This window comes from Culicoides brevitarsis, chromosome 3 (genome assembly GCF_036172545.1).
Source record: "Culicoides brevitarsis isolate CSIRO-B50_1 chromosome 3, AGI_CSIRO_Cbre_v1, whole genome shotgun sequence".
Taxonomy (NCBI): Eukaryota; Metazoa; Arthropoda; class Insecta; order Diptera; family Ceratopogonidae; genus Culicoides; species Culicoides brevitarsis.
The window spans coordinates 25,509,941-25,529,530 of record NC_087087.1 but is presented as its reverse complement, the minus strand read 5'-3'; the positions used below and the strand labels follow the sequence as shown (position 1 = coordinate 25,529,530).

Sequence of the window (19,590 nt, the reverse complement as noted above, 5' to 3'; positions counted from 1 at the left end):
GTTTTTTTTTTGTGTTTTGCTTTATTTTTCGAGACTCGTTTGATTTTATTCTGAATGTTTGCATTGCTTTTATCGCGCAATATTGATAAATATAAAGGGAATATTGAATTTTATTGAAATCGTTATGAGAGTCTATCAATAAAAATTTACACCTGAGTTGTTCCAATTACACAGAGGGGAAAATGGAGACGCCTGGCGATGATTAAAGGAAAATGTATTTTCAATCAACGAGAATCTTTTTTGATGTCCTCGTTATCGAGAATAATCATTAGATTTAATTTAATTATTAACAGCACGTGAAAGCATGACTTTTAATTTTTTTTATCCCCGCAAAATCCTCGAATCTGAAGTTGATTGAATGTTTTTTTTTCTTGTAATTTTCTTGTTTTTATTCCTCGATTTATTCGGCGGTTAATCAACCCGCAACTTCCGCTTATTTTGCTTTGCTGTTTATCGTAAATCACGCAAATTTGTGTGTCAAAAATCTCATGCGATTTTTTCTTGCGTTCTTTCAGATTAGACCTGCAAGCGGAGAACTTGCGATGGGACACGGGCGAGATGCCGCGTTCCATTTGCAGTGATCCGTGTCCCGTTGGGCATGTACGCAACTATCAGGATCAGTGTTGCTGGTCTTGCGTCAAGTGTCGCGAAGATGCCTACGTGCACAATGACACGTGCATGGTTTGTGATCCGGGATGGGCGCCCAACTTCCTGAAAAATGGCTGTGATAAATTAACGCCCGAAGTTATCGATTGGCTGAGTCCGTGGGCACTCGTGCCAATTATTTTCTCGAGTATCGGGATTTTGTTCACACTTTTCACTACATTAGTTTTTATCAAGTAAGTAGAATTAATTTTAATCTAAAAAGCTAAATAGGTCACGTGGTTAAAGAGATAAGAAGATCTAAATAACCACGTGGTCTGTTTGATCATAAGATCTTATTTTGGAAAAGAAATTAATCGAATACTTTCTTAAAAAGATTCTTTCTTTTCTTTTAATCCGTAAGGTGTAGTGATCACGTGGTTAAATGTATAAACGATTTTATTTAACCACGTGGTCTCTTTAACTTACGGATCTAAAAGGAGTGAAACGAACTTCATAAGAAAGGATTTGATAATTTTTTTTCCAAAATAAGATCCGTTAAGAAAGATCGCTCTTGGAAAGGTCACGTGGTTTAACAGATCACACGATCTTATGGATCTAACGATCGAAGTGATCGTTTGAGTAGATAGATCACGTGGTTAAGCTAAAAATAAAAATCTTTCAATCCACTTAGTCTTAAAATATTTCTATTATTAGCTTTACCACGTGATCTATCTACTCAAAAGATCACTTCGATCGTTAGATCCATAAGATCGTGTGATCTTTTCAACCACGTGGTTTCAAAAACTGCTAATTTCACTCTTTTTCAGATACAATCGCACTCCCGTGATCATGGCATCGGGTCGCGAGCTCTGCTACGTCCTCTTGAGCGGCATCCTCAGTTGCTATGCCATGAGTTTCATCATTCTCGCAAGACCCACTGTCAAACATTGCGCCATCTTGCGTATTGGCTTAGGTATCAGTCTCAGCATTTGCTACAGCGCCATCTTTACCAAAACAAATCGCATTTCGCGCATTTTCAATCGCGGCGTCAAAAGTGTCCAACGTCCCATTTACACCTCGCCATTATCGCAAATTGCAATCTCATTCGGTAAGTGCAATAAATGTTTCATAATTTAATTTTCCAGATTAATTACGAATTTTTGAACCATCTGTCAAAACCGCAACAATTCTGTGAATCGCAAAACCAATTAAATTTAATTCAATTTTTCGATGAACAACCGATTTTTATGGCTTTTTGCACAACCTAATGCCACGGGTTTGATGCATAATTGCTTTTAATAAATTTAAAGGGATTTTTAGGAGGAGATAATTTTTTTATGATTTAATCCAAAAAAGGGCGAAAAATGAACACATTAAGAGGTGTCAAAAGTGGCATTAAGCTGAATATCATGTATGAGCTTCATAAAACGCGCATTAATCTTATTTTCCTGTTTCACATTTGTCACGCCGCTTTTCGCAATAAAAAAAATGTAGGACGATCTTTTGTTCGTAAATTATCATAAACGGCGATAAAAAGAAATGAATTGTAAAAAAATATGAGAAAAGGGGTAAAATAAACACTTTCAAGGTGTAATTAAGGTGAGGGTCGTCTGCAACATTTTTATTCATTTTTTGTTGGTTTTGGTTTTGTGTTGAGGGAAAGAGAAGAGTGATTTATGACTTCTTTAGAGATGGAAAAGTGTTGTGGTGAAAATATATTATCTAATATCTCTATTTGATGTGAAAATGAAAGAAAAATGGTTTTAATGAGAAAAAAATTATCTTCATTGGATGATGTCTAAATCAATTTAACAAAAAAAAAGTGAAAATAATTAAAAAAAATTAATTTAAAATAATTAATTAATTTTTGGAATAAAATAAAATTTAATTTTCATTTTTATTTAATTTTAAATGCTATTTTTAATTTAAATTAAATTAATAAAAATTTAAATAAATAAATTAATTTAATTTTTAATTAATTTATTTAATTTAATTTTAATTTTTTTATTAATTAAAATTTTTAATTTAAAATTATTTTTTTTTATAATTTTAATTTAATTTATTTTTTTTTATTTAAATTTTTAATTAATTTAAAATTTATTTGAATTAATATATTTTTTTAAAATTTTAATTCAGTTTTTTTTTTATTTTTTTTTAAATAAGGCGAATAAATTTAATATATCCATTTTTTGTCTCCCCCCCCCCCTCGGATTTTGTCGAAAAAATTCAGGGGAAAAAATAAAAATTAAATATAAAATACAAATATTTTTGACATATTTTGGAACTTTTATATTAAAAAATCATGAAAAATTACTGTTTATGGTAAAATTATACAAAAAACTAAAGAAATTTGCTTAATTACGACATTTTTTATTGAAATGTTGAAAAACATTTTTTTGAAAGTCACGTGACCAAAATTATTTACTAAATATTATTTACTAAAATTACTAAAATTAAAAAAATGTTAAGAATCAACGTTTAACGTCTAAAAACGTTAAAAAATTCAAAAATATTTATTTTTTTATTTCCCCCCCCCCTCGAGAAAAACCTCATGGGACAAAAAATGAAAATATTAAATTTATTCGCCTTATTTTAAATTAATTTTATTCTTAAAAAATTAGTTAAAATATTTAAAAAAATTCATAATTTATAAAATTCAAATTTTTGGTTATTTATTTATTTTTTTAAATATTTACATCATTTTATTTGTATTTTTTCTTACCTCACTTTAATCCATTTAAAAAACTTTTTTTCCGTCAATCAATACTCGTTTTACGTTATTAAACTTCCGTGATTCCTTCTCGTCGCCGATGTTCCTTCACAGAAAATTATTAACTTCAATTCAATTTATCTTCTTCTTCTTTGGCATCGTCTTAACTAACAGGAAGATTTGATATCCGCCTGCTCATAGATACGACATTTTTCTTCATTTTTTTTTCACAAACTTTTTTTTTAATCTCCTGAGTTTTTTTTTTCGTATTTTGTTGCAATTTTTCCTGAAGTCAGTCAAATACAGAAAAAATATCCCTGAGGATCGATCAAATTTTTTTTTCTTTTTTTTTTAGACAAATTTGACGTGCATTTTTGTCTGTACAGGTCAAAAATTTATTTTTGTTTCTAATTTAACAAGAAATTACATGACGAATTTAGAATTGTTGATTTTGAATGAGAATTGTTTTGAAACAACCCGTATCGTACCTTTTTTGCTTTGTTCCGCCTTTAAAATTAGGGTTTTGTTGGTTATCTGCTTTCCTTTTATTTATCAGAGTGGCTTTGAGTAACCCAGTTGTTGTTGGTTTGATGTCAACCGGAGGCGTAATTTGTATGATTTCCGTTTGTTTTATTTTTTTCTGCAATTGTTTGGTTGTTTATGTTTATTCTTATCTCAAAGAAGGAAAAAAAGATGAAAAAGACAAGATTATAATTTTTTTTTCATAACGAATGATAAATGATGGCAACGAAATTTTCCTCGCAGCATGTCAAGGCCAAAAATAAAAAAAAATGTTTTTTTTTTGTTTCACAGGAATTGTTTCCATTCAGTTAATCGGAACAATTGGCTGGTTGGTTTACGAGAAGCCAGACATAAAGGAAATTCATCCGTATCCATTGACGGCGGTGCTCACATGTCGCGTATCGACATTCTCCCTGATGATGTCACTCATCTACAACATAATTCTCATTGTTCTGTGCACGCTGTATGCGTTCAAAACACGTAAAATTCCCGAGAATTTTAACGAAGCAAAGTATATTGGATTTACAATGTACTCGACATGCATCGTGTGGCTGGCCTTTATACCGATTTACTTTGGCACGAATAATGATTATAAGGTAAGTGAGAAACTTTTTTTGAAAAAAATTGATTTTTTAACCACGTGACATGACCCAGTGCATATTTTAAAATGTCTTTAAGCTGCAAATTTTTGTTTTTTATCTCAAATAATATTTTAAATGTTATTCCAATAAATAATTTTAAATTTCATTATCGAATTTCGTACCTTTAAAACATTTTTAAGTTAGTCCCAGTGCACATTTTAAAATGTCTACAAGCTGTGAATTTTTATTATTTTTCGTTATTATTTATATAAATTTTATTCAAATGAATAATTTTAAATAATATAATCGAATTTCGTAATTTTTAAACATTTTAGAATCAGTCCCAGTACACATTTTAAAAAGTCTTAAAGTAGTAAATTTTTATTTTTTATCTCAAATATTCTTTTAATTTTTATTTTAATGAATAATTTTGAATTTCTAAACATTTCATAATTGTAATTCGTACTTTTAATACATTTTAAAATCAGCCCCAGTTAGCAATTTAAAATGTCTAAAAATTGCAAACTCAGATATTTCATATCAAAATATATTTAAAATATTGTTCTATCGAATATTTAAGAGATTTTACAAATTAAAAACTTGATTTTATCTTATTAATGAACATTTTAAAAGTAAACCCAGTGCACATTTAAAAATTTCAGCATATTAAAAATTATTATGTTTCAACTAAAGAAATATGTAAAATTAAATCCCATTGAGTATTTTGATATTTTTACTTTGATGCACAATATTAAATATTACCCCAGTTCACATTTTGAGATTTTGACCCAGTGAATATTTTAAAATTTCACATATTGAAAATTCTGCTTTCAACGTAAAAATAATTATAAATTAATTCCCAATGAACATTTTGATATTTTTAATCTAGATGCCCAATATGAAATTTTACCCCAGTTAACATTTTGAGTTTTTGACCCAGTACACATTTTATTAATTTCAATATATTTTTTTCACGGATTTAATTTTTTTAAATTTTAAAATAATCATTAATTAATTTTTAATAATTTTACCCAAGGCACATTTTATATTTTTTCATCCCAGTTCACATTTTCTTTTATCTCAAATATTTTTTTTTGTTGAAGACTTTTGCAATAAATTTAAAGCATCGTTTTCACTTTAAACAAAAGTTTAAATTTTTTTTGCATCTATTGTTCTTTTGCACAAAAACTGACCTCAATACCATCAGAATTTCTGCATTATTTTATTAATTCAACTCAACAGCAAATCACATGAAAAAAAAACTTTTTTTTCTATTCATAAATAAATAAAATATGGGGAAAAACCGCACGATTTTCCTCACTTTTGTTTCGAAAAACCTCACTGAATTCAAGCATTCAACATTTGGGAAACCAAATGTTCCGCATGAGTGGGTTACAAAAGTTTCCACCTTCAAAAAAAATTATTTTGTATTCGTTTGTTATTTATTTATTTAAAAAAAAAATACAAATTGTTCACGAGTCCCACAAAAATTCTCACTTTGAATTTAATCGAAATAATTATTGTTTAAATTTTTGTGTGATTTTAAAAGTTTTTGGTTTTAAATTAAAATCCCATGTGTGGCTTTCAAAAAATTAAGCGATATCGGTGATTAATGGTCCGATAGTTGTTGTGCATGTTTTTTGAAAGAGAAACTTTTAATAGAATTTTTTGCTTCTTCCTTTTGAAAGTCCTTCAATTACTGCACTTTTTCTTCGGAAGATAAGCAAAAAGAGCTTTTCAGAGATAATTTATTACGTTTCCTGTAAGCGGCGGCACTAAAACTGTCGTCTCTACTTGAATGCATGTCGGAATGGCAAAACACGTAAAAAAAAAAACTTAAAGTTCTTCAAAGTAAAATTGAAAAATGTTCCATTATCTCCTGAGATTGCAATTTAAATGTCACCAAACTTTTTCTTTTTTTTTTGTTCAAATGTCTCATTTTATGTCTTTTTTCTATTTTTTCCACAGATTCAAATTTCAAGCTTGTGCATGTGCTTGAACATAAGCGCCTCCGTGGAACTCGGTTGCCTTTTCCTACCAAAAGTCTACCTTGTCATCTTTCAGCCTTATAAAAATGTGCGACCCGGTACAAATGGCAATCAGGTGAGTTTTCACACACACAAAAAAAAAGTTTTTTCACCAAACAAGAAGAATGCAAATATCAGATGCACAGGAAAAAACTTTTTCTTAGCGATAAACTTTTCCTTTTCTCAAACAGACACGAACATGGTAAAATTTGTCCTCGTCTCATGGAAAACTTTTTAACGGCTTTGTTTTTTAATAAACTTGTGGAACAAAAAAAAACTAATTTTTGGTGCGAATTGGCGTGGTTTGATTGAAATTCAGAGAGAAAAGAAGTAACTTTTTGATGTTTTTTTGCGGGTAATGAGCGTTGTATGAAGAAAGATTTGTTTGTAAGTTCTGCGAGAAACTTTTAAATTGGTTATTTTTTATTATCCTTGAAAGTTGCTGTGAAACGTTTTACCTCACAAAAATCAAATAATTTCACTTTAAAAATTTTTAAGTGTCTAGTTGAAAGATTTGTTAACCATACAATTTGAGTTTTCATTAAAAAAAATCAGAAATTCCATTAGTGGGATTTTTATTTAATTTTTAATGTTTATCAAGAGATAAATTAATATTTTAATTATGAAAGTTTTATAAAAGTTTGAATTGCTGCCAAATTTTGCAACAAAATTAGAAAGATAAGTTATTTGTACGAGAAACTATTTTTTTTTTTGGTTTGCTAATAAATTTTTCATGATTTTTATAAAATTTAATAGATTTTTCAAAAATAGTATAGTTTTTGCAAATTTTTAATTTTTTTTTAAGTTTTTTTTTAAATTTTGAATTTTTTAATTTTTGTTTTAAAAAAATTTTAAATTAAATTTTTTAATTAATTTTTTTTATTTTTCTTTAATTTCAATTTTCAAAAAATTTTCTAAATTTTCAGAATTTTTAGCATTTTTTTTAAATTTTAAAAATATTTTAAACTATCCTGCGAACTACAATTTTTATTTTATTTAAAACGATTTTCCGATTTTTTTTTTTTTTTAATTTTATTATTTTCCCAAATTCCTTTAGTCAGGTTCAAAAAATTTCCAAATTTCTCTAGAACTTCAATAATTTTCAAAATTTCTTGAAAAATTGTAAAACTGGAATTTTTTATTTTTTAAAATTTTCCTTAAATTTCAAAAAATTTTTCGGTTTTTTTTTTAATTCCTTTAAATTTTTCAAATTTCTCTTAAATTACTTGGAATTTCTTTAAGATTTCAAGAATATTTTATAGTTTTATAATTTTCTGAATTTCCTTTAAATTTTAATAATTTTCCAAAATTCCCTCAATTTTTTTTTAATCTTTTTTTCAATTTGCAACAGATATCATTATAAAGCTACTCAAATTTGAATGACTTTTTGAATGAAAAGTTGTTGATTTTTCCAAATTTTCCAAGATTTCCCACAGATTTATAAAATTTTCTTGAAAATTTTAAAGATTTGTCAAAATTACCTTACTTTAACGAGTTTATCTTCAAATTTTCCCAATATTTTCCACAATTTTTTTCTTGAACTGACTTGCCCTCCAGAAATTTCAAAATTCAAAGGAAATTTTCAGAATCTGAGGGGCAAAAAAAAAATTTTGTTCTGTGTGACCCCCCAAAAATTTTCGGCTAGCTACGCTACTGCTTCGTAATAATGCTAAAAATTAATTTATTCAATAAATTAATTTCTCGTTCTTCATTTTGTTTAACTTGCAACAAGTTTCAACCACATTTTCTCGGTCGTGCATCTAATGAACGCTCCATAAAACAGTTTTCATCATAAATGAGTGATTTTTATTGAAATTTTTTAACTAAATATTGACTTTCTTCTTGTTTGGCATCAATTTCCGTTCTTCGCCAAAATTTTTTAAATTATTTTTTTTCACAGTTGGGCCCATCAGATCGCCCTATTCACAGTATGCGCTTCGCTCCCCCGAAATCTCAAACAATGCAATCAATGACTTCCGTCTCCAAGTCGGCAAGCAGCCCGAAAACCATGCAACGCAGCATCACCGACGACCAAATTTCCGTCATTACGCCAAGTGTCGAAGAACGAAGCAGCGTATCATGATTCTAATTTTTCTAAATTAAGAAAAAAATAAAAAAAAAATGCATCGAATGCGAAACAATCAATTTCTCTGGTCAAATAGTGAAAATGCACGAAAAATGTATGAATAATTATGTAATTCAGTGAATATAATTTGCACAATTTGAAATTCGGCGTTATCGAAATTTTAAGTATGTGACAGTGTTTCGTATCAGTTTCCGCGACGAACATACAGAAAATTAATATGTATGAACCAACATCGAAATGAATTAAAATTTATTCCATTTATTGGCACAAAATGTAATTTTGCAACATTTATTTACCAAAAATATGCATTTTGTAGTGATATGTACATACATTCATATAAACTAAAAAAATTACAAAATTTTGTATTTTATCACACAACAAAAATAATCTAGCCAAAGTTTAATGAAACGGACAATTTGTTTAAAAAAAGCTCATTAGGCTGGACCTCTATTCACATTTAAAAGAAAAAGTAGGAACATGCGCACTGAAAAAGCTTTTGTCGTTTATTTTTGAAAAATTACCGTTTTTTATACAGAATAAGAAAAATTAAAAAAAATAATTCCTAAAATAAATATAAAAATGTAAATAAAAATATAATAAAAAAAATAAATTGAAAGAAGCCAAGTTTGAATACGAGTATTTGATAGAGTAAAGTAGTTACAACACGAGTTGCGAGTGTTTGTAAACTATTCATATATAAAATTGTAAAATGAAATTTTTTTGTACAGTATTTAAAGTTAATGCATTTTTCATGTCATTTTATTTATTTTTTTTTCTGTTATTTAAAAATAATAAAAAATATAAAGATTTCTCACTAAAAAGAAATCACATGATTGAGCCGACTTTTTAGTGACAAAATCTACATTTTAATTTTTTTAATTTTTTTTTTATTAAAAAAAATCATGAAATATCGTTAGAGCCCTTAAAAACTAACAAAACATGAAATTTAAAAAAATATATATATTTAAATTGTCTTCCAATATATGTATGAAAAATGTAAATAACCCTCTAAATAAAAATAAAATTATTTTTAAATATTTTTATTATTTTATTATTATTTTTCAATAAAAATTAAATAAAATATATTTTTTAATAAAATTTATTAATATTAAATAAAAAGTTATAGTAAAAAAATATTTAATTATAAAAAATTATTTAAAAAAAAATAGAAAAATTGTACATATCAATAATTTATATATAAAATGTATATTAAACTCAAAAAAAAAACTAATATGATGTTCCTTTAGATATTGAAAATATTGATAAATAAAAGAATTAATAATTATAAATAATATAATTAATTAAAATAATTATTCTTGAAACTCAATTTTATGATAAAAAATATAGAATACATTAAAATTTGTAACATATATAAATGTATAATAAATAAAAAATTATAGAAAAATTGCAATGCATAGTGAATTCATCATAAAATCTAAATTAAATAAGTAAATGTGTTAGAAATCTAAAACTGTATATTATTTACTTATTTTTTTTATATAAATATGAACATAAAACATAATATATTTATAGAAAATACCAAACTATATAAACAACTGTTAAAAAATAAATAGAAAATGCTTTAATTTTATTTCATAAACACGCAAATAAACACAACCGATCGGATTAAACGGGATAAACTGTCTATTATTATCGTTAATAAACCGTGTAAATTTATAACTATCATATATCATAACAAATAATACTCGATAACACAATTTATCCATAGAATTAATATTTAATAAAAAGAGATGTACGGTAGAAATATTCCTGTTGACTATGTACGTTTTCAATATTTTCTATTTCAAAAATAAATTTAATGTGAAATACAAAAAAAAAAAAATAGATGAAGAAAAAAAGTGAATGTTTGTATAAAATTTGATAAAGTTAATTATATTATGAATTAATGATAAGTAGTGGTTAACAAGATAATCTATATGATCTGTTTTTGTTTATAAACGCTCAATTTATGAAAAAATAAAAATATTTTCGAATTGTTTAAAATAATAATTATTTAAATTTATTATATATAAAAAATTAATAAAAAAAGTAGAAAAAATTTTGGAATTTTAGGAAAAAAAATATTGAAAATTATTAAAATGATGTCTACTAAAAAAAACAAAATATATAATAATAAATATAAAAATTGATTAAATCCAATAGAATTTTGTTGATGTGCAAGAATCCAAAAATAAATAAAAAAAATCAAATGTTATAAAATTATTGTTTTATTTTATCTTGTCAAGTTTTTGAATTTTATTGCAATTGAGATATTAATTTTTAATTTGAAATAAAAATTTAATTTTAATTATTTTTTTATTTAAAATAATTTTAATAAATTAATTTAATTTATTTTAGTTTATTTTTAAAAAATTTTTAATTTGAATTAAAATAACTCTTAGAATAATATTTAATTTTCATGTTTTTTTTATATACCTATGTTAAAGCGTTTTTTAAAAATACGTCAAAAATAAATTATTATTTTTTCTTATTTTTTCCACGAATGAAAACTGAAAGGTAAGATAATATGCTACTTTTAAGAATCTATGAAAAAATAAAAAAAAAGAGAAAAAACAAAAATTAATTTTTGAGTAAGGTAGCTCCAAATGAAAATCAAAAATAAAGTCCGATGCCCATTTTAAAAGTCGAAATCCGAAAATGGCCGTTTTTGGGTGTATTTTCATAATTTTTCAAGAAAATTTCCAAAAATTTTTTAACAAATTTTTAATTTATTCTAATTTTTGTTTTGGAAATCATATTTTATCATAAATTTTCTTCTCTAAAAATAATTTTCATAAAATTATTGAATTTTGTTTTTCAAAATTTTTTGACAGTTATTTTTTTCTTTAATTTTTAATATGAAATATTCTGAAATCTATTTTAAATCAGCAAAATTTCTATTTTACTATTTTTTGGTATAAAAATAGTATTTCAAAACTTTTTTTTTATTTTGCCCCCTCCCCATTTTATTTTAAAAAATTTTGGACTTTATTTTTGATTTTCATTTGGAGCGGCCTAAATTATTTCAATAGAAAATGTCGTAATTAAGCAAATTTCTTTAGTTTTTTGTATGATTTAAATTAAAAAAATTAAATTAATATAAAATATAAAAAAAAATAAAAATAAAAATTTATATAAATAATTCAAATTAAATTAAAGTTCCTTTTATTTTTTTTTAAATTATATTTTATGATAAATATCTAATTGATATTTTAAAAAAAATTAAAAAAGTTCCAATTTTTATTAAAAATATAAAAATTTCCGTCTAATCGATTACAAAATTATTATTTTTTTAATTAAAAAAAAATCAAAACACTCAAGAAGCCATTAAAATAAAACACTTATTTTTTTAGTCCTGGCCACATTGGTATTATTTTTATTTATTACATTTTCTCACCATTTTATTTAAGAGACATAATAAATATTGGTTTTTCATTAATTTATAGTTTATGAACATGATAGTGAACCTTAAAAAGAATTATTTTTTTCTTGAAACCTTATTTTCTATAACAACATTACATCTACAACTTCTTATACTAATACATAGAAGATACGTGTGACTTATACATTTATAAATATATAAATATCTAATAATACTTTTTGGGATAATAATAATAATTTTTTTTCGTTTAATAAATATAATTGTTGGAATAAAATATGTATTGTGCTGTGGATATTTCAGTTGCCGAATTCGATTTTTTTCGAGATTTTATTGATTTTTTTGTTCTTTTTTCATCTACACACTAAACGTCCTTACAAACTAATAATTTATAATTTTATTTTAATATAATAATAATATTTTTTTTATGTATGTTGCTGTACTTTTGAAGATGTTTGTAAATATTGGTCAATTTGATTGATCTTGTATATTGGCAGTACATTAGTTTGTAATAGAGTTTGTAATATTTTTGGTTATGATAAAATTTTAGATAATTTTTGGTTAATAATATATATTTTTATAATAATTTTAATAACTCAATAAATATTTTGATTAATTTAAATATTTGCAAAAGGAGTTTATTTATCTTTTTTTCTTCTGTAAGCGCATTTATGTAGGATTTTTTTTATTTATTAATTATTATTATTTTATATTTCTTAAATATTAGTAAATAAATATTTTTTTTTCTTAACAAAGTCAATGTGAATGAACGACCAGAAAATGCTCAAATAATACACTACATTTATATTTTTTTTTGTGATTTTTTGGGGGTGCTTAACTTAAAAAAAAAATTGTGCGATGAATTTTTAAATTCCTTGATGGAGTTTAATTTGTTCAGCTTGCATTTTCTCACGAAGAGTTGCAACATCGTCGTCTATTCGGACCAACAGACGTAATTTCTAGAAGAAAATTCACATGTAAATAGAGAAAAAATGTCAAAAAATTGAAATTTTACCGTTCCAGTATCTCCAGGAGTGCGACGCCACAACCAAATCATGTAACCGGGAATGCACAACATCGACGAAAGAGCGGTAAACCATCCGAAAAAGTGTGTCCACAGCGGATATTCGTAGTTAAGGTATTTAACGGGGGCCCATTGTACAAGGTTAAAGATGAAAACGCTCTGTTGGGTTAAAAAAAAATAATTTTTTCTCTTTTTTTTAGGGAATTTTGATACTTACCACACAGATAGCTGGCGTCGTGAATACCCAGCAGAATTTCCACCATCCGATTGGATAATAACCGATCATGTCCTTGATACCGTCGTAGAATCGATTGACACCGAAGGCCCACGAGATGGAAATACATTCGAAGAAAATCATAAACAACAAGACGAAACCACTGACAGCGTATGAATCCAAAATTTGGAAGACGTACATGCCGCCCTAAAATTATGTTTTGTTAAAAATTTAATTTTTTTGTAAAAAAAATTATTTACCTCCGTGATGCACGTAAGTCCCACGAAATAACTGATAATACAAACGATACCGATGAAGAGTTCCTTGCGACGACGCAACAATTGAGGCCATTCATCGACCATGGCAGTAATGAAACCCTCCATGGTACAAAATTGCGAATCGAGACCGATAAGCAGCAACATGAAGAAGAACAAACATGCCCATAACGGAGCTCCAGGCATTTGCAGGACAGCCGATGGATATGCCAAAAATGCCAAACCGGGACCTAAAATATTTTTTTTTAGTAAAAACTTTAAAAAATATTTTTTTTAAAGTTACCAGAAGCTGCGACTTCAGCTACAGGTCGTTGCTGTTCGTGCGCCATGAAACCAACAACGGAGAAAATGACAAAACCAGCAAACATACTCGTACTTGAGTTGACACAACAAACGATAATGGCGTCCCTGAGACATGAAAAGTAGTAAAAAACGGTTTTGTAAAGGTTTTGAATGAGACTTACTTGTACACGTTATTCGTGAATTTGTTGTAACTGCCCAAGGCGACCAATGTTCCCAAACCGAGACCGTATGAGAAGAAGATTTGGGTGACAGCGTCGATCCATACCTGAAAAAGTTGGAATTTTGTAAGTAAATTTTGCGTTTTGAATTTTAAAAACAAATATTTTGAATGCTTGTCCCAATGCACATTTTGAAAAATTTGTTCAATGAATATTTTTAATTTTTGTCCCAATGCACATTTTAAAAAAAATCTTAAATGAATATTTTTAATTTTTGTCCCAATGCACATTTTGAAAAGTTTGTTCAATGAATATTTTAAATTTTTGTCCCAATGCACTTTTAAAAAATTTCTTCAATGAATATTTTTAATTTTTGTCCCAATGCACATTTAAAAAAAAATCTTCAATGAATATTTTTAATTTTTGTCCCAATGCACATTTAAAATAATTTGTTCAATAAATATTTTTAATTTTTGTCCCAATGCACATTTTAAAAAATTTCTTCAATGAATATTTTGAATTTTTATCCCAATGCACATTTTAAAAAAAATCTTCAATGAATATTTTTAATTTTTGTCCCAATGCACATTTTAAAAATTTTTTTAGATGAATATTTATAATTTTTGTCCCAATCCACATTTTAAAAAACTTGTTAGATGACTATTATTAATTTTTGTCCCAATGAACATTTTAAAAAATTTCTTCATTGAATATTTTTAATTTTTGTCCCAATGCACATTTTAAAAAATTTCTTCAATGAATATTTTTAATTTTTGTCCCAATGCACATTTTAAAAAATTTCTTCAATGAATATTTTAAATTTTTGTCCCAATGCACATTTTAAAAAATTTCTTCAATGAATATTTTTAATTTTTGTCCCAATGCATATTTTATAAAAATTCTTCAATGAATATTTTAAATTTTTGTCCCAATGCACATTTTAAAAAAATTCTTCAATGAATATTTTTAGTTTTTTGCCCAAAGCACATTTCAAATTATTCCAATTAAACCTTTTGAACAAATTCCTTACCCCAGATTCTTTCAACTTTGACAAATTCGGCATAACGTAAAACTTAATTCCCTCTGCAGCTCCTGGCAATGTGATTCCACGGATAAGCAAAATGGTCAACAAAACATACGGGAACAAAGCGGTGAAATACACAACTTTTCCGGTCCATTTCACACCTTTCCAGATGCAGAAATAACAGAGAATCCACACGATCAACAATGTTCCAGCCAATTCCCATCGGATGCCGCCAACTTCATCGATGCCATCGGAAATCATCAAGGTACGACGTCTAAATTTAAATTTTTTGAGTTATTTCAGATTTTTTAAGCTTAATGAGAGAAGGACTTACTCCCAGAATTCTTTGACGGGATCACTCAAAGCTGCCGTTGTGTAATTTTTGCCATTTAATTGACAGTATTTGACAACTGTGTTGTTAAAAGTGTTGACTTTGTCCCAGCAAAGGAGATCTTTGCGGGCATAGGGATTGACACAAGCTGCAGTGTTCCAATAATTATCGCAATTTCTCCATGGAACGTCTGAAATTTAAAATTTTTAAGGTTTTTCTTTAAGGACTGAGAATTTTTTTCTCTTACCTGATCTCAACGACATGAAAAAGTAGAAGATAGCCCATGCCAAGATGACGATGTAGTAAACGTTCATCCAGCATGACATGACAGCAGCTGCATACCCGATACCCTTGAAGATGGGGGCAATTTTGAAAATACCCAAACCGCCAATCGTCAACATCTGACCGAGCGCCAACTCCATAAAGAACATCGGCACACCAGCCAGGATGAGCGTCAAAAAGTACGGAATCAAGAAAGCGCCTCCTCCATTTTTGTAGCATAAGTATGGGAAACGCCAGACATTTCCCAGGCCAATCGCTAAACCAACTACCGATAAAATAAAGTCTAATTTTGTACTCCAGGAGCCTCGTTCGGGTAAGTCGCTTTTCGCTACGACGACATGCGTTTCGTGCGAATCGTTTCGCCGGACTGGCATCTCGATGCCGTGCTCGTCATTTTTCTTCCGCACGGAGTCATCCAAGTGCTCTGTTGCTTGCGTACTGTCTGTCATCGCGCGTTTCTCTCTAAAAAAACGTTTCTCCTAAAACTTTCTCTCTATTCAGATGACTCACACACTAATCTGCAAAAATCAACGAGAAAAAGGGCTGAATCATGAAATTTGGAAGAATTTACGAAAAAATTAAACGAACATAAATAATCTCCAGTGAGTCTAACTTAAACGGTAATGGGCTTAATCGAATTAAATAACAACCAAAATGATTCACGTCGTAAATAAAACGGAGGCAGACTGTTTGTCTTTTTCTCAGAATCAAGCAATTATCCACTTGATCTACATATGTCAATCGTTAAATTCTATTTTGGGTTATTTACTAACGGACTCTTTTTTTTAGTTTCATATTCGTGAAGTGAAGTACTTAATATGATTCAAGTTGAACTGGAAGTGTTTAAAGTGACATGTAGATAATATCAATTTAAGAATATCTTAAGTACGTAAGTTGTTTTTAATTATTTTGATGGTTTTTGACGTTTGAATGAAAAAATTCAATGTCACATTTGTTTATTATTTTTGAGCTTTTTATTCAAATCAGGTCAAAAATTTCCTGAAAATTTGTAAGTTTAATTTTTTTTTTTTTTATAAAATTTAGAATCATGAATTTTTATTTTTTATGTTTTATTTTAGAAATTTGCAAATTTGGATCAAATGAATGAGGTTCTTTAGGAAAATCACAAATTAGGTAAGATTTTTATCTGGATATTCTATCCACTAGACAATATGGGAAATTATTTAAAATTTATAAAAAACTTAAACTCATCAAATTAAAATGCTCCGAATCCCGAAAACTGGCAAGTTTATGTTTTTTAAAGAAAATTAGAATCATTAAATATTTTTTTTAATATTTAATTTTAGAATTTTGCAAAGTCTTATTAAATGAAGTGACTTCGATGCTTAGGTGAGATTTTTAATTTTTTTTATTTATCTGGATATTCTATCCACTAGACAATATGGGAAATTATTTTAAAATTATAACAAAACAATTAAAAAATTAATGAACAAAACTTGGAATCCGGACTGGATGCTTGTCATAATACTGAATAACTGGAATTCAGTTAAGATTTTCATAGCTGGATATCCATCCATTAGACAATATGGGAAAATTTATAAAAAAAATACAATAAATGTTCAATATAAAGAACATGTTAAAGCTACCAGGCGTCATCATCGCAAAAAAAGCACTTATTGATATCTATTACGACATATTGGTGATACAGGAAACTAACTTCCGGTCAAATGTAATTGGATCATAAAATTTAAAACATAAGTTTTATTTCTCACACCTCTCATTTGGCGATATGTAGTGTGTAATAAATTGTTAAAAAGCTTATTTATAGATTTAAAAAATTTAAAATTCCAAAAAATTATGCTTTACTAAAATTTTTTCAAAGTTTTAAAATTTTTACTTGCTTTTACTAAAGTTTTTTTTTTCACTATTATCAATTTTTAAGTTTTTTGTGAATCAATTTGAACTGAAGTTATTTACTTTCACTGATTCTTTTATATTTTTTTTTCTTTTTCTTTGAATTTTCGTTTACTCGAATAAATTTTCATAATTTTTTTTTATCACCTTTTAATTCTTTTAAATTATTGCACAATATTAAGTCCTCATTATTAAATATATTATATTTATGATAATCCACTTTTACTACAATTTTACTTTTGTACAAAAAAAAAAGACGAAAAAAAGCCAGTGATCATCCAACAATTTCGTGTCTGATCACCGACTAGTCTTTTGTGAGAAAGAACTTGCAACCAAAAAAATTCCAACTATAACGATGGGGGGAAGGAAAAAAACAATTACTTTTCACGCTGGCTCTACGTGTGTGAGAATACGAGTCTGAATGAAAAAAAAAGTAATATTTTTCAATTGATCAGAGACATGATATGCTCATTTTTAACGCGTCCCCCAATTCAATCCGTTGATCTCGGCGATACGACGAGATGATGATAGACAACACACAAAGTGCCGAGTTATATTTCCAAGTTCCGGTCAGTATCGTGTGTATGTGTCTGTTTGAATGGCAAAAAAAAATGTTCTAAAAAGGGGTGAAGTCGAAATAGAAAACACTCACTGTTTTCATACTCGATTTAATTGAAACAAACACGATATTTATTGTGTGTTAAAGTTTAAATAAACGTGTTAGTTTGCATGTTTTGTTAGTTTAGTTATCATAAAATTTGATTTATTGTGTAAAGTTACGAGATAGTTGACACTTATTTGTCTAATTTACCTTAATTTGGTAACGCGATTAAATTTTTATTTTATACTTTTTTTCGTTCACCGACGACTTTTGCGTGGCTAGCCAGTAAAATATGAGAAAAATTGTGAAACTGGTGAGTACACAAAATAATTTATCCGTATTTTTGGACATTTGAGTCGAAAACCGACGAAGGACTTTGATCCTACTTTGCTCCTTTTTTTTCAAAAGTAGTTGAAAATTTTAAATTTTTAGCACTTTTTAGTCACTTTTTGCACGTTAAATCCCAGATTTTGTTCTATTTTTATCTGACCCGTTATATTTGATGGTATGGTAATGATAAGTAGTTAACAATTTAACAACAACTACCTATAGAGTATTCAGCCAACAACCACCAAGCAACAAATTCTTTACAATTACTCCCGAACAGCTTGAGGTCTCTGATAACACTGATTTCAATTTTATCATTTTACGTTGTCCATGCATAGTGGCTGGCAGAATAGCATGCATCTCGATCTCATAGAGGCTGGCGTATGTACATAGGCACATGGAATATTTCACAAACAATAAATCTTTTTCTATTATTTTGTCTCCATACCTACGATGACGACTCGTAGTTATTGTTATTGCGAGGTTCACCATCGTTATAAATGATTCGACACAGTGTCTCGGAAACTTGGATTTTTTTTTAAACTTTTTAGTTCGAAGTTTCAGAAGTTTTTGATTTTCTAAAAATACTTATTTTGAAAATTTAAAATTTTTCAAAAGAAAATTTCTTTAAAAAAAATAATTTTTTTGACCACTGTTGCCATACCTTCCTTCACATAACAGAGCTTCCACAAAAATATATATGATGTTCTTCAATTGAGAACAATATTAATACACAGTGTAAACTGATACACGACTCCTCTATGCACATTATATCTAGAACGATAGAGACTAGAAATGTAATTGTTTCCATTTCTGTCGTATGTGCAAAAAGAAAAGAAGCAAGCTCAGTTGAGTGAAATAATAATTAAGTTTTTGTATCTTTTTAAATGCCCAAGCAGAAAACAGGTGAACTTCAAGTCCTTCATTTACTTCCGATTCTTTAGTTTTTCTTCTTCGCAAAGTACAAAGTCCTTTGAAATTTTTTTTTCGTAATACTTTCCGGTTTCTTTTGTTTTTGATCGACATGAAAACAAAACTCTTGAAGCACATTTTTTTCGGTTTTGCATATATATTGACACACTTCGGAGGAAGTGATAATCATTTAATTTCAAATATGTTCGACGTTTTCTATGATTGACCCTTTTGCCATTTAGCAGTTGTCGTTAAAATTTGTTACTATGTCTAGCTGCCTATTAATTTTCACACTTTTGAAGTGTGGTGTAGAAAAAAATAGAATAACTGAATATTTGAATTTCCCGCCAAATTTGATCACTAATTTTTTTACA

The 19,590-nt window shown here is 27.2% G+C and overlaps 3 protein-coding genes across 4 annotated transcripts in view; 1 reads left to right on the top strand and 2 right to left on the bottom strand.

Moving 5' to 3' along the window:
- LOC134834868 (metabotropic glutamate receptor 8-like) overlaps positions 1–8,508 on the top strand; it is a 90,639-nt gene extending 82,131 nt beyond the window's left edge. The window contains exons 9-13 of the mRNA XM_063849666.1: positions 516–839; positions 1,413–1,693; positions 4,109–4,413; positions 6,367–6,501; positions 8,326–8,508. Coding sequence (XP_063705736.1) covers positions 516–839; positions 1,413–1,693; positions 4,109–4,413; positions 6,367–6,501; positions 8,326–8,508 — 1,228 coding nt within the window. The remainder of the gene's footprint in view (positions 1–515; positions 840–1,412; positions 1,694–4,108; positions 4,414–6,366; positions 6,502–8,325) is intronic.
- LOC134833130 (prolyl 3-hydroxylase 1-like) overlaps positions 1–19,590 on the bottom strand; it is a 145,453-nt gene that overhangs the window by 115,647 nt on the left and 10,216 nt on the right. The gene's annotated exons all lie outside the window — the stretch shown is intronic.
- LOC134833595 (sodium- and chloride-dependent GABA transporter 1) lies at positions 11,945–18,595 on the bottom strand. Of its 2 annotated transcripts, none has more exons than XM_063847960.1 (10): positions 18,524–18,595; positions 15,467–16,019; positions 15,223–15,409; positions 14,895–15,162; positions 13,868–13,971; positions 13,687–13,811; positions 13,389–13,633; positions 13,132–13,335; positions 12,906–13,073; positions 11,945–12,849 (listed from the first exon to the last, which is right to left on the bottom strand). In XM_063847960.1, the coding sequence occupies exons 2-10, from the start codon at positions 15,948–15,950 to the stop codon at positions 12,757–12,759; spliced, it is 1,878 nt and encodes a 625-aa protein (XP_063704030.1). In that variant the 5' UTR covers positions 15,951–16,019; positions 18,524–18,595; the 3' UTR covers positions 11,945–12,756. The 2 variants fall into 2 exon arrangements, with proteins under 2 accessions (XP_063704030.1, XP_063704031.1); XM_063847961.1 differs by lacking the exon at positions 18,524–18,595 and adding an exon at positions 17,524–17,667.

What these genes read in the sequence shown, in the direction of transcription:
- LOC134833595 (XM_063847960.1), bottom strand. Translation starts at nt 15,950, where the DNA reads ATGACAGACAGTACGCAAGCAACAGAGCACTTGGATGACTCCGTGCGG. An exon ending in TTTCATGTCGTTGAGATCAG is followed by an intron (nt 15,410 to 15,466) that starts GTAAGAGAAAAA and finishes TTTAAATTTCAG; the next exon opens with ACGTTCCATGGAGAAATTGC. An exon ending in AGCTGAAGTCGCAGCTTCTG is followed by an intron (nt 13,634 to 13,686) that starts GTAACTTTAAAA and finishes AAAATATTTTAG; the next exon opens with GTCCCGGTTTGGCATTTTTG.